Source organism: Narcine bancroftii, chromosome 1, assembly GCF_036971445.1.
Source record: "Narcine bancroftii isolate sNarBan1 chromosome 1, sNarBan1.hap1, whole genome shotgun sequence".
Lineage (NCBI taxonomy): Eukaryota > Metazoa > Chordata > Chondrichthyes > Torpediniformes > Narcinidae > Narcine > Narcine bancroftii.
Genome location: NC_091469.1, coordinates 27,325,536 through 27,340,831, shown reverse-complemented (window position 1 = coordinate 27,340,831; position 15,296 = coordinate 27,325,536). Strand labels below are relative to the sequence as shown.

At 43.6% G+C, this 15,296-nt stretch overlaps 1 protein-coding gene across 10 annotated transcripts in view; it reads left to right on the top strand.

Annotated features, from left to right (window-relative positions):
- Positions 1 to 15,296, top strand: part of lpar1 (lysophosphatidic acid receptor 1) — a 233,373-nt gene that overhangs the window by 197,891 nt on the left and 20,186 nt on the right. The window contains exon 3 of one of the 10 annotated variants that reach the window (XM_069922987.1): positions 4,369 to 4,384. The exons of the other annotated variants lie outside the window; for them this stretch is intronic. Coding sequence (XP_069779088.1) covers positions 4,369 to 4,384 — 16 coding nt within the window. The remainder of the gene's footprint in view (positions 1 to 4,368; positions 4,385 to 15,296) is intronic. 10 annotated transcript variants of the gene reach the window in all.

Sequence of the window (15,296 nt, the reverse complement as noted above, 5' to 3'; positions counted from 1 at the left end):
GATGCTGAACCAAGCCATGAAAGACCCCAACAATGAAGACGCTGTCTACATCCGGTACCGCACGGATGGCAGTCTCTTCAATCTGAGGCGCCTGCAAACTCACACCAAGACACAAGAGAAACTTGTCCGTAAACTACTCTTTGCAGATTATGCCGCTTTAGTTGCCCATTCAGAGCCAGCTCTTCAGCGCTTGATGTCCTGCTTTGCGGAAACTGTCAAAATGTTTGGCCTGGAAGTCAGCCTGAAGAAAACTGAGGTCCTCCATCAGCCAGCTCCCCACCATGACTACCAGCCCCCCCACATCTCCATCGGGCACACAAAACTCAAAACGGTCAACCAGTTTACCTATCTCGGCTGCACCATTTCATCAGATGCAAGGATTGACAATGAGATAGACAACAGACTCGTCAAGGCAAATAGCGCCTTTGGAAGACTACACAAAAGAGTCTGGAGAAACAACCAACTGAAAAACCTCACAAAGATAAGCGTATACAGAGCCGTTGTCATACCCACACTCCTGTTCGGCTCCGAATCATGGGTCCTCTACCGGCACCACCTACGGCTCCTAGAACGCTTCCACCAGCGTTGTCTCTGCTCCATCCTCAACATCCATTGGAGCGCTTTCATCCCTAACGTCGAAGTACTCGAGATGGCAGAGGTCGACAGCATCGAGTCCACGCTGCTGAAGATCCAGCTGCGCTGGATGGGTCACGTCTCCAGAATGGAGGACCATCGCCTTCCCAAGATCGTGTTATATGGCGAGCTCTCCACTGGCCACCGTGACAGAGGTGCACCAAAGAAAAGGTACAAGGACTGCCTAAAGAAATCTCTTGGTGCCTGCCACATTGACCACCGCCAGTGGGCTGATAACGCCTCAAACCGTGCATCTTGGCGCCTCACAGTTTGGCGGGCAGCAACCTCCTTTGAAGAAGACCGCAGAGCCCACCTCACTGACAAAAGGCAAAGGAGGAAAAACCCAACACCCAACCCCAACCAACCAATTTTCCCCTGCAACCGCTGCAACCGTGTCTGCCTGTCCCACATCGGACTTGTCAGCCACAAACGAGCCTGCAGCTGACGTGGACTTTTTACCCCCTCCATAAATCTTCGTCCGCGAAGCCAAGCTAAAGAAAGAAGAAAAGTCGGGGTAAAACATCAGGTGACATTGGTCCAGTTGACACATCTTTGGCCACATCTTTATCCAAACTTTTCCATGCCCTGGCATCTTGAGGAACCATTATTATTTTCCATTCACAGCTTGTGGAAGATGTTGACCGTATCGGCAACAGACTCCTAAATTCCAGTTAAATAAGAAAGTCTGCAGGCGCTGAGATTGTAGTGATATACACAAAAGCTCTGGAGAAACTCAGCAGGTCACACAGCATCTATAGGAAGTATAGAGTAACTAACGTTTCAGGCCTGAGCCCTTTGTCAAAGTATAAGATAAAAACAGACAGTTGCCTGAATAAAAATTTGGGAGTGAGGAGGGAGGAAAGGGTAAGAGGTCATAGGTGGATAAAGATGGAAGGGTAGAAGAGAAATAAATCCATTTGATGCCATAACCCTTCAAAGGTTGATAAAAAGATTTTACAAGTTGAATCAGACACCCCTCCATGTAAACTGATGAGGAAATATGGGCAGAATTTACATTACTGAAAAGACTAATTGCCTGGAAGCTCAGTGGAACAACACTGCAGGGAAAGGGGCCCTTCACCTCAACATCCATCAAGCACCTAGTTACAATGATCCCATTTATTCTGCCCACATTCCTTTCAAGCCCTCTGCTCCCAATGCACTACCACTCAGTGTGAGGTGATGCATTTTGGAGGGTCAAACGAAGGCAGATACATTGTTAATGGTTTGATACTTAACAATGTGGAAGAACCGAGGGACCTTGAGGTCCAAATCCATAGATCTCTTAAGGTTGCCGTGCAGGTTGATACGACAGTTAAGAAGGCCTATGGTTGCTTGGCTTCATTAATTGGGGGATTGAGTTCAGGAATCGTGAGATAATGTTGCAGCTCTATAAATCTGTGGTGAGACTATACTTTGAATATTGTGTTCAGTTGTGGTCACATCATTACAGGAAGATGTGGAAGCTATGGAAAGGGTGCAGAGGAGATTTACCAGGATGTTGCCTGGATTGGAAAACATGTGCTATGAGGCAAGGAAGGCAGAGCTAAGTCTTTTCTCCTTGGAGCAAAGAAGGATGAGAGGTGACTTAATAGAGTTTCAAAAAATTATCGGAGGCATAGATAGGGTATACACTTAGCACCTATTTCCCAGGGTGGGAGTAGCAAACACCAAAGGACATCTGTACAAAGTCAAGGGAGGAAAGTTTAGGGGAGACATCAGGGTTATGTTTTTACAGAGGAAGTCGTGGGTACCTGGAATACATTGACAGGGGTGGTGGTGGAGGCTAGAACAATAGGGGCATTTAAGAGTCTCTTAGGCAGGCACATGGATGAAGGTTGTGAGGTGGGAGGGGTAGTTTTAATTTGTTAGGTATATAGAGATCAGCACAACGTCATGGGCCAAAGGAACTGTATTATGCTGCAATGTTCTGTGTTCTCTGTATCTGCTTTATAAATGAACACTGTTTATTAAGCAGATCCATTTTCACAATAATCTGGTGGTTTTACTTTATTGTGGTGAGATTTTTATCAGTTTTAAATTCCAGTGATTGGTTTCCATCCATCTATGTAAAGTACGTGTCATTTTCCATGTATTTCCAGGTATTGCTGCAATGATTATAGGATTAGCTTTGGGATGAGAGGGAAAACAATATTTCCCTGTACTCTCTGATCGACCTGAGATCTCATGGTGTCTCGGGCAAATATTTATCCATTAACCAGGATCACTATGTTGCAATAGTGGTGTGGATGTAAACAGAGCCAAAGAACCCACACCCAGGTGTCCTAACAACGATCAGACTACATGAACAATACTTGTTTAAGTTCAGTCTAATTGTGTATGGATATGAATCACCACCATATAATGGTTTTTGGCTTGTGTGTGTGGTTTAAACAAAAAGGCTGCTGATAAGTAAGACTCATGCGATCTTCAGGACCAGGGAAAAGAGTAATTAGAGTTGCATTGGAACAATGTAAACCACTTTAATCCTCCTCAATCCTGCTCAAAAACAACAAAATGCTTGTTGTCACTGGTCATTGTCTCCAGCTGGTCTCTGTGTAACTCGACCAGGAGACTCCATCTTCTGTTCACCACCATGCTGAATAAAGCCAAGGAGTGACGTTTGAGATCAGCCTCAAATATAAGACTGAAATTTTCCTTGCGGCTGTTGGAGGAAGGAAGTGGCAACTTGTGCATTACTCAATAACCATCCACTACCATATACAAGCACCTGAAGAAGTTTGATGATCTCACATTTGTATCTGACCAGAGCTATGGGTGTGTCCTCTTGCTTATTAACCTCCATCAGCTCTGAGGTTAAAGGAGAAGATGCTTCAGGTAATCCAACAACATGATATCTAACCAATAACTCTGATTCCTCTCAATAAGAGAAGAAAACTCTGTGTCTAGAATTTCTCATGGACTGGGGAGCACATTGAGAATGAAGTTGCCTGGCCGAAGCATGTACATAGCTCAGCTCCATATAGAATTGACTCTGGATGGCTGGTATAGGATCTTAGAACATTGTCGTGCATGGTATTTAGATTAGGAATTTTGGTCTAGGATATGTTTTATTGGTGATTTGGTAGGTGGAAATTACAGCTTCCTGTCTTGTGATTATTTAAAATCACTTGTATCCTGTTGTTGATCCTATGTCTTTCATTGATCACTGGTTGCCAAGGTTGTTGGTTGCTTGCAGAGTATTTCACAATTTTTTTTATTTGAAGGGCACGATTTGGGTTGCAGCTCATTTCTCGACATAAGCTTTAAACTTGTATCAGAGTGGGAAATGCATCCCATACTTCTTTACAACATTCAATTCTCTAGGTCAGAAGCAGAACTTGATATATTGAAACCCTTAGCAATAAGATCACTTTCTTTAACTTGATCCTTCCATATAACTTTGTGTTTACCTTTTGCTGTTTTGAATTTTGCTGCTTTGCTAACTTATCTTTTTTTAATTTTTTTTATTTTTCACACTATAAACCATACTGACCAAAATACATACAGACATTTTTCTCTTGAATATATACAGTGTCATTTTCTCCCCTTTTTCCCCCTCCCTTCCCTCCCTCCTTCACCCCCCCTTCCCATTTATTCAAAGTTCAATCTATAAGATACATTAAACCCGCTAAAAAATGTCATAACTTAATAAAAATAAACAAGAAATTTTTCTCTTTTACTTTTATATACTGAGTCAGTTCATTTCGTTGTCTTCTCCTTCTGTCATTTTAGGTGGTGGAGATTCATGGTAAGATTTCTCTATTGTATTTCATGTATGGTTCCAATATTTGTTCGAATATTGTGATGTTATTTCTTAAATTATATGTTATTTTTTCTAATGGAATACATTTATTTATTTCTAAGTACCATTATTGAATTATCAAGTTGTCTTCTAATTTCAAGGTTGACATAATACATTTTTTTGCTACAGCTAGGGCTATCATAATAAATCTTTTTTGTGCTCCATCCAAATCGAGTCCAAATTCTTTATTTGTTATATTACTTAGAAGGAAGATCTCTGGGTTTTTTGGTATGTTGCTTTTTGTGATTTTATTTAATATCTGGTTTAGATCTTCCCAAAATTTTTTCACTTTCTCACATGCCCAAATTGCATGTATTGTTGTTCCCGTTTCCTTTTTACAGCGAAAACATCTGTCTGATACTGTTGGGTCCCATTTATTTAACTTTTGAGGTATAATGTATAGCCCATTTTTGTTTAGGTTTACAGTTTGTTTCTTCATTCTCCTTTTCTTGCAGTTTGATGTACATGTTTGTTATACATTTTTTAATTATCATTGTGTCTGTAATCACATATTCAAAATTGCTTCCTTCTGGTAACCTCAGACTGTTTCCCAATTTGTCCTTCAAGTAGGTTTTCAGTTGGTAATATGCAAACATTGTATCGTGAGTTATATTATATTTGTCCTTCATTTGTTCAAAAAATAATAATTTATTTCCAGAAAAACAATTTTTTATTCTTTTGTTCCCTTTTCTCTCCCATTCTCTGAAGGAAAGGTTATTTATTATGAAAGGAATTAATTGATTTTGTGTCAATATTAATTTTGGTAGTTGATAATTAATTTTATTCCTTTCTACGTGAATCTTCTTCCAAATGTTGAGCAGATGGTGAATTCCTACGCTGCACCAAATTTTCATCCCACTTATATAGCATATGTTCAGGTATCTTCTCCCTATTTTATCAACTCTATCCTGGTCCAATCTGGTTTTTCCCTTGTTTGATAAAAATCTGATAGGTATCTTAATTGTGCTGCTCTACAATAATTCTTAAAGTTTGGTAGTTGTAAGCCTCCTTGTTTGTACCATTCTGTTAATTTATCTAGCGCTACCCTCGGTTTCCCCCATTTCCATAAGAATTTCCTTATTATATTCTTTAGCTCCTTGAAGGATTTCTCTGTTAGGTAAATTGGTAATGATTGAAATAGGTATTGTATCCTTGGGAAGATGTTAATTTTAATACAGTTTATCCTTCCTATCAGTGTTAGTGGTAAGTCTTTCCAGTGCTCTAAGTCGTCTTGTAATTTCTTCATTAATGGCTGATAATTTAGTTTGTATCGATGATCTAGATTATTATCTAGTTGTATACCTAGGTATCGAATTGCTTGTGTTTGCCATCTAAATGGTGATTCTTTCTTAAACTTTGTGAAATCCGCATTATTCATTGGGATTGCTTCACTTTTATTTGCGTTGATCTTGTACCCCGATACTTCTCCATATTCCTTCAATTTCTTTTATTGATATTTCTGGTTCTGATATCGCCTCAAACTGTGCATCTTGGCGCCTCACAGTTCGGCAGGCAGCAACCTCCTTTGAAGAAGACCGCAGAGCCCACCTCACTGACAAAAGACAAAGGAGGAAAAACCCAACACCCAACCCCAACCAACCAATTTTCCCTTGCAACCACTGCAACTGTGTCTGCCTGTCCCGCATCGGACTTTTCAGCCACAAATGAGCCTGCAGCTGATGTGGATATTACCCCTCCATAAATCTTCGTCCGCAAAGCCAAGCCAAAGAAGTATACTATGACATAATCTGCAAATAGACTGATTTTATATTCGTTCTCTTTTATTTTTATCCCTCTTATTTTATTTTCTGTTCTTATCAGTTCTGCCAGTGGTTCTATAGCTAACGCGAACAGTGAGGGAGATAGTGGACATCCTTGTCTAGTTGATCTGCTTAATTTAAATTTGTTTGATATATATCCATTTACTGTCACCTTCGCCAATGGTCCCTTATATAATGCTTTAATCCATTAATATATTTCTCTGGTAGGTCGAACCTCTGTAGTACTTTCAATAAATAATTCCATTCTATTCTGTCAAAGGCTTTCTCTGCGTCTAAAGCAACCGTTACTGTTGGAGTTTTGTTTCCTTGTACTGCATGGATTAAGTTAATGAATTTACAGATATTGTCCGTTGTTCATCTTTTTTTTAATAAATCCAGTTTGGTCTAGTTTTACTATTTTTGGTACACAGTCAGCCAATCTGTTTCCTAATGGTTTAGCTATTATCTTATAATCTGTGTTAAGAAGAGATATTGGTCTATATGATGCTGGTGTTAGTGGATCTTTCCCCGTCTTTGGTATTACTGTAATTATTGCTGTTTTGCATGAATCTGATATGTTTTGTGTTTTTTCAATCTGGTTCATTACTTCCAGGAGAGGAGGAATTATTAAGTCTTTAAATGTTTTATAGAATTCTATTGGGAGTCCATCCTCTCCCGATGTTTTATTGTTCGGTAGTTTTTTAATATCTCCTGTATTTCTTCTATTTCAAATGGTTTTATTAATTTATTTTGCTCCTCTGTTTGTAATTTCAGTAGTTCAATTTTAGTTAGAAATTCATCTATTTTGTCTTCTTTCCCTTTGTTTTCAGTTTGATATAGTTATTCGTAGAATTCCCTGAAGTTTTCATTAATCTCCGTTGGGTTATATGTAATTTGTTGTCCTTTTTCCTTGATGCCAATACCATTCTTTTAGTTTGTTCTGTCTTAAACTGCCACACTAGTATTTTGTGCGTTTTTTCTCCTAGCTCATAATACTTCTGTTTTGTCTTCATTATGTTCTTCTCCACCTTATATGTTTGTAGTGTTTCATATTTTATTTTCTTGTCTGTCAATTCTCTTCTTTTAGTTGTATCTTCCTTTATTGCTAATTCTTTTTCTGTATTTGTTATTTCCCTTTCCAACTGTTCTATTTCTCGATTGTAGTCCTTCTTCATCTTAGTTACATAACTTATTATCTGTCCTCTGATGTATGCTTTCATTGCATCCCATAGTATAAATTTATTTTTCACTGATTCCGTATTTATTTCAAAGTACATTGCTCTATGAATTCTCTAAAATCCTGTCTTTTAAGTAGCATGGAGTTTAATCTCCATCTATACATTTTTGGTGGGATGTCCTCCAGCTCTATTCTTAATAACAGGGGTGAGTGATCCGATAACAATCTAGCTCTATATTCCGTTTTCTTAACTCTTCCTTGAATATGGGCTGATAACCCGAATAATATGAATATTCCTTTTCCATTGGGTGTTGTTTTCTCCATATATCCAAAAGTTGAATTTCTTGCATCAATTTAATTATAAATTTGGTTACTTTGTTCTTTCTGTTAGTCTTTTTTCCAGTTTTATCCATGTTTGAGTCCAAATTAAGGTTAAAATCCCCTCCTATTAGTATATTCCCTTGCGTATCTGCGATCTTCAAAAAGATATCTTGCATAAATTTTTGATCTTCTTCATTAGGTGCGTATACATTGAGTAAATTCCAAAATTCTGAATATATCTGACATTTTATCATTACCTACCTCCCTGCTGGATCTATTATTTCGTCTTCTATTTTGATTGGGAAATTTTTATTGATTAATATAGCTACTCCTCTGGCTTTTGAATTATATGATGTTGCTGTTACATTTCCTATCCAATCTCTCTTTAATTTCTTGTGTTCCACTTCAGTTAAATGTGTTTCTTGCACGAATGCTATATCAATTTTTTTCTTTCTTCAGTAAATTTAACAGCTTCTTCCTTTTGATTTGGTTATGTATTTCATTAATATTTAAAGTCATATAGTTCAACATAGTCATTTCATACTTTGTTTATCTTTCCTTTCTGTTTCCTCATCACCACCTTCCCTTCTTATCCATTTCTGCTTTCTTTTTTTGAACACATTATAAGACAACATTTCTATAACATAAAATATTTCCACTATTCTCATATCTAAAATTCCTTTAACCCCAATAGTCCCTCCCTTTTCTGAGTTGCCCTTTGTCCCTTGTCGGGCAACCACATCTCCCCTCTCCATTTGGATTTGCGAATCCGTTCGCAAGCGTCAACTGATTTCACAGTGACTGTTATTCTTCCCCACCCAGCCCCCCAGAAAAGATTTTAATCTTCATATATAACAAAGGTCACTCTCTTAATTCCCTCCTTACTTCATTTCTTCCCTTTCTTTCACTTCTTAGTTCTTACTTATACTTTATTCTTCTTTTTTATATTTAGTTTGTTGTCATTTTTGTTCTTGTTACATCTCTTCATCTCTCTGTGCTTTTTGTAGTTGTTCTGCAAATTTCTGTGCTTTTTCCGGATCCGAGAAAAGTTTGCTTTGCTGCCCCGGGATAACTATTTTAAGCACCGCTGGATATTTTAACATAAATTTATAACCTTTTTTCCATAGGGTCGATTTTGCTGCGTTAAACTCCTTCCTCTTCTTCAGGAGTTCAAAGCTTATGTCTGGGTAGAAAAAAATAGGATGTCACATGATGGAGTAGTGACCGGTAAGAAAATACCAGCCCTCTCCAGAAAAGTAAAAAAAAGTAAAGAAATAGCAAAGCCACAAACACAGAAACCATAACAAATTAAAAATAAAAGTGTGGAGAAAATGGCGGCAAAGAAAGAAAAACCAAAAACAACAGGAAGAAAAGAAGAAGGAAAGACGTCAGAAGAGAAAGGTGAAGGCCTTACCTGTACGAGGAGGCCCGCCGTGGAGAGAAAAGGCCGCTCCCTGAGGTTAGTGGAAACCCCAAACTCAGGACTACAAAGATGCACGAATCCTCGCGCATGCGCGATGCACACGACAAAAACAACACCGACGGGAGGGGGGACCAGCTGAGGAGTAAATCTCCACAGCTCAAACAGACAAGAATAACACCACAGCAAGACTCCCAACAGGAAAACATACAAAATAACAGGAACAAGAAGGAAGAGAATAAAAAAAGGAAATCTGAGAAACAACAGATGACCAACCCAGAGGAGGAAGACCAACACCAAGACACCTTTAATAAAAATAATGAAACAAAAATACCCAACAAAATAAAATAAACAATCCAACAAGAAAATCAGAAGAGACGGAGGTAAAAGACACAGATCCTGGAGTGGACCCAAAAGAAGAGGAGGGAGAACATCAAACTCTACACAGAGAAATGGAAGATGAAGGGAAGGGATAAAACATTCTTTAAAGAATATATGGAAACATTAAAAGAATGGCTGACACAAGAATTCAGTGAAATAAAAAGAAGAATAAAAGGTACAGAAGAAAAAGTGAATAGATTAGAGATGATCATGTCAGATATAGGAAAAAGAGTGGACAAGGTGGAAGAACGAGAAACAGCCGTAGAAATGGAAGTAGAGGACTTAAAAAAGAAATTGGAAGAATCTGATAAAAAAGTTAAAGAAACACAGGAGCTGTTAGCTCAGAAGATAGATATAATGGAAAACTATAATAGGAGAAACAATATAAAGATAGTGGGCCTTAAGGAGGATGAAGAAGGCAAAAATATGAAATAATTTATAAAAGAATGGATCCCCAGGGTCCTAGGAATACCAGAATTACAGGAAGGAATGGAAATAGAAAGGGCACACTGAACATTAGCCCCTAAACCACAGCCACAACAAAAACCAAGATCCATTCTAGTAAAAGTCCTAAGATATATGACAAGAGAAAATATATTGGAGAAGGCAATGAAAAAAATAAGAGAAGACAAAAAACCACTGGAATACAAAGGTTAAAAATTTTTTTTTGCTAACTGTTATCAAAGATCTTTTGGTCTCTAGAGCACCAAGCTCTTCTCGAATGTGTCTCCCAATTGTCAATGGGAAAATGAGCAGGTAGACAGTGGTGGATGGGCAAATGCAACTGGGGCTCTTGGTCTTTCCTTTGATTGTGGTATCTATATGTTACCATACATAAACCCTTCAGTTCACCCAAACCTCTTGAGATCTCCTTGGAGAAGATGATATAAAAAACAATCTGGTTCATTTGAAAGAAAGTGCCTAGAAATTTCTCTTCCAGTCCACCCATTGCTAACGTGATTGAAAAGAGCCCATTGCAATGCCTAGCTATTTTGGGAGGGGTTTACCATTTTTTGCCCGACAAAATCTCCACTGATTTAGGGGGATTGCTGTGTAGTGGTTCAGGTACATTTATCCTCAATGATCGTGCTCTTGAAATTGGGAATATGGCTGATGGCTTTTCACCTGTGGTCTGAAGGCTGTTGGGGCTGGCTTATTATCCTTGTAACATAGAAGACCAGTCTATGAAATCTGTGACAATACAACATTCCTGCATTCCTTTTTCTATATTTATATCCAGATCATATGTTTGCATATGTGCCAATCACCTTCACCAATGGCTCTGCCACTCACCTACAGTCCTGGAAGGGTTCCAGGTAATCTCCACTTTGTCACAAAGGAGCTAGCATTTGCCTGAAAAAAAAATTAAATGAATTAGACCTTGGAGTGAGAGTTTTAGACTTTGATAATGATTCAATGGGGGCCGGTCTAGGTCAGGGAGCACAGGACTGTGGGTTGAATGAAACTGTTTTCTAGTTGGAGCAGGAAGACAAGAGGATTTGATGACCTTTGGTTTATGAAAGGTGAAAGATATGAGGCTAGTGTGGCAACTTACCACGAGGCAGGTGAACCGGCCCCACTTGTAAGCCATGCGGCGGGGCGGCCGGCCAAAATAGCGCTGTCAGGGATTTCCCTTCCTTCCAGCACGGATGGGCCTCAGAAGCCTGCATTGGGGGACCACGTGACGCCCGGGTGACGTCAGCGCCCTCCATCGCGGTTCTCAGCTGGTCCGGGCTGGAAGTATATATGCAGCCCAGTTGCACTTTCGTTCAAATGAACCAGATTATTTTTTATATCATCTCCTCCAAGGAGATCTCAAGAGGTTTGGATGAGCTGAAGGGTTTATGTATGGTAACATATAGATAACACAATCAAAGGAAAGACCAGGAGCCCCAGTTGCATTTGCCCATCCACCACTGTCTACCTGCTCATTTTCCCATTGACAGTTGGGAGACACATTCGAGAGTGTAGCTGCCACTATAATTAGTGAACCTAACTGGTTCAAATGTCTTTAAACCCATCATGAGTGAGTCTGGGATCAGCGCTATAGCTGTGAAACTGCATGAATTCTGGGTTCAGGAGCTGGAGACCTGGTTCGGCCACGCGGAGGCTCAGTTTCACCTCCACCAGATTTCGTCCAACACGACCAAATTCTACCATGTTGTCGATGCCGTAGACCAGGCCACCGCCAGATGTGTGCTGCACCTTGTTCAGCACCCACCCACTGAGGACAAATACGAGACCATCAAGCGAGTGCTTACTGGGTCCCTCGGACTATCCAGACACCAGCGTGCCACTCGGATGCTGCACCGCAACGCCTTGGGGGAACAGGTCCCTGATGGAGCTGATGGACGAGATGCTCGTGCTTATGAGTGAGCACACCAACTGCCCACTCTTCGAGTGCATTTTCCTCAACCATATGCCCGGGGACATCCGGCCGCTGCTGGTCCAGGAGAGCTTCACAAACCCGAGGAAGGTCGCCCAGAAGTCGCAAGAGCTATGGCTTACATGATTCCTGGAGGGCTCAGAGATCCAGCAGGTCATGAGGCATGGGCACGACCACGCTAAGCCCACCCCTAGCGCTGTGGTAGAGCACCCAGCCCCTGCAGGGGCCCTCAAGAGCATAACCAAGGCCACAGCATTCGCTCCAGGCCTCTGCTTCTACCACCAGTGCTGGGGAGCCAAGGCTCGGAAGTGCCATCAGCCCTGCTTGTTCCAGGGAAATGAGCAGGCCGGCTGTTGTTAATGGCTGTGGCGGCTGGCCAAGGACACAGCCTCTTCTACCTGTGGGACTCAGTCAGCGGCCAGCAGTTCCTCGTTGACTCTGGAGCCCAGATCAGCGTCATCCCGGCCACGGCCATTGAGTCCAGGAACCGACCTCGTGGACCTCCCCTCCGTGTGGCCAACGCATCAGCAATCCGGACATATGGAGACAAGACAGTCCACTTCCAGATCAGCCAACGGAATTTCGCTTGAAGTTTCACCATCTCGTCCCTCCCGACTCCTATCCTGGGTGAAGACTTCCTCCTCGATCACGGGCTTCTGGTGGACATTTGAGGTAGGCTCCTGGTGGACGCCTGTATGTTCCAAGCTGTTTGCCTCAATGCCTCCCGCTTGGAGCAACCGCAGATGGCCACGATCAGCACGCCCAGAAATGAGTTCCAGCGAATCCTAGACAAGTTCCCGACACTCCTCAAGCCACAGTTCTCCGCTGCCTTGCTGCGCCACGAGGTGTTTCACCACATACCCACCCAGGGCCCACTGGTTCACGCCAAGGCACACTGGCTCCTGCCTGACAAGCTTCATGTGGCAAAGGAGGAGTTTTCGCACCTGTTGGAGCTGGGGATCATTCAGTGGTCTAATAGCCCATGAACCTCACCACTCCACCTGGTCCCAAAAGCCTCCAGTGGTTGACATCCCTGCGGAGACTATCAACGGCTCAATGAGGCAATAGGTCCTGACCGTTACCCCATCCCTCACATCCAAGACTTTACGGCCAACCTGCACAGTGCGAGGGTTTTCTCCAAGGTTGACCTGGTGCACGGATATCACCAGATCCCGCTGCACCCTGAGGACATAGCCAAGATGGCCATCATCACCCACTTTGAATTCATGCGCATGCTGTTTGGGCTCAAGAACGCCGCTCAGACCTTCCAGCACCTCATGGACTCTGTGGGCAGGGACTTGGAATTCATCTTTATTTATTTGGATGACATCCTCATCGCCAGCCATGACCGGGTGCAACACAAGGCCCACCTACGTGCCCTTTTCTCCCAATTGGCCGGTTTCAGCCTTACCATGAACCCAGCCAAGTGCCAGTTCGGGAAAGAGTCCTTGCAGTTCCTGGGCCATACCATCACAGATGAAGGAGCCATGCCCACTGCTGCGAAGGTAACAACTATCAGGGAGTTCCCATGCCTGGACAGTCTCAAGGGGCTGCAGGAGTTCACGGGTATGGTCAACTTTTACAACCACTTCATCCCGGGAGCTCCGCGCATCATACAGCTGTTAATCGCCCTCATTGCAGCCAAGCACAAAACGCTTGCTTGGAACCCAGAAGCCTGCACCGCATTCGAGGCCACCAAGGATGCCCTTGCGAAGGTCGCCATGCTCGCACACCTGCACACCGACCTGCATATGGTACTCTTTGTCAATGCTTCTGCTACAGCCGTCAGTGCCGTTCTGGAGCAGCAGGTGAATGGACATTGGAAGCCGCTGGCATTCTTCAGCTACCTGCTCCACCCGCCAGAACACCAGTATAGTGCCTTCGACTGTGAGTTACTGGGCATGTACTTAGCGGTGTGGCATTTCCGCCATTTTTTGGAGGGGAGGACTTTTACCATCTTCACTTCGACCAGCTCATCCGGGACCAGAAGTCTGATGAGGAGATGAGGGCCTTCAAGACCGCCATCACGGGCCTGCGGTTCCGAGACCTCCCAACTCCGAGCAGCGAAGGCACCATCCTGTGCAATATCTCCTTGGGCACCCCACAGCCAGTGGTTCCCCAGCAGTGGTGCAGGCAAGTCTTCCATCACATCCACGACCTTTCATGTCCATCCATCAGGTCCACAGTCTGGATGGTGGCAGAACCGTTCCTATGGCATGGGCTGCGGAAGCAGATTGCGGGTGGGGTCAGGACATGCACCCATTGCCAGACATCCAAGATGCACAGGTACACCAGGGTGCCCATACAGGAGTTCGAGCACGTCCAGGAACGGTTCAGCCACATTCACGTGGACATCATTGGGCCCTTATCCGTTTTCTGGGGCAATCGTTACCTGTTTATGGTGGTGGACCGCACCACACGCTGGCCCGAGGTGATCCCGATGCCAGACGCCTCCACCGACTCTTGCTTCCAAGCACTGTTGCGTGGTTGCGTTGCCCGGTTTGGCGTCCCGGGTCACCTCACCAGTGATCGGGGCGCCCAGTTCACATCTGCACTCTGGGTACAGCTCGCCAACAGGTTGGGGATCCAGCTACACGGCACCACGGCCTACCATCCACAGGCCAATGGACTGGTCAAACATCTGCACCGCCACCTTAAGTCGGCACTCATGGCCCACTTCACCGGTCTCGACTGGGCAGACGTATTGCCTTGGGTGCTCCTGGGCATCCGCTCCACTCCCAAGGACAATTTGCAGACATCATCAGCTGAGCTGGTCTACGATGCGGCACTGAAACTACCTGGCGAGTTCGTTAACGCACCTCACAATCCCCATCAGTCACCACACGAATTACTTCCTCACCTCAGGGCACGCTTGGACTTGTTCGAACTCCCACCGCCGCCCAGGCATGGCACCTGCCTGTCTCACGTTCCCAGCGAACTGCTTTCCGCGGAGTACATTTTCGTTCGGCAGGGCCCAACCATGGCACCTCTGCAGTGATCTTACGAGGGGCCATACAGGGTTGTACACCGTTCTGGCTCTACATTCACGCTGGATATTGTCAGCCATGGACAGGCTGAAGCCAGCGCACCTCGATCCCACCGAGCCCGTGGTCGTATTCCAGCCCAAGAAGCGAGGCCGCCCGGCGAAAAAGGACATTGGTGCCAGTTCTGGGGGGGGGGGGGGGGTTGTGTGGCAACTCACCGCGAGGCAGGCGAACCGGCCCCACTTGTAAGCTACGTGGCAGGGCAGCCGGCCAAAATTGTGCCATCGGGGGTTTCCCTTCCTTCCAGCACGGGGCTCAGAAGCCCACCCTGGGGGACCACGTGACGCCCAGGTGACGTCAGCGCTCTCCACCACAGTTCTCAGCCAGGTCCGGGGTGGGAGTATAAGTGCAGCCCAGCAGCCTGCAATA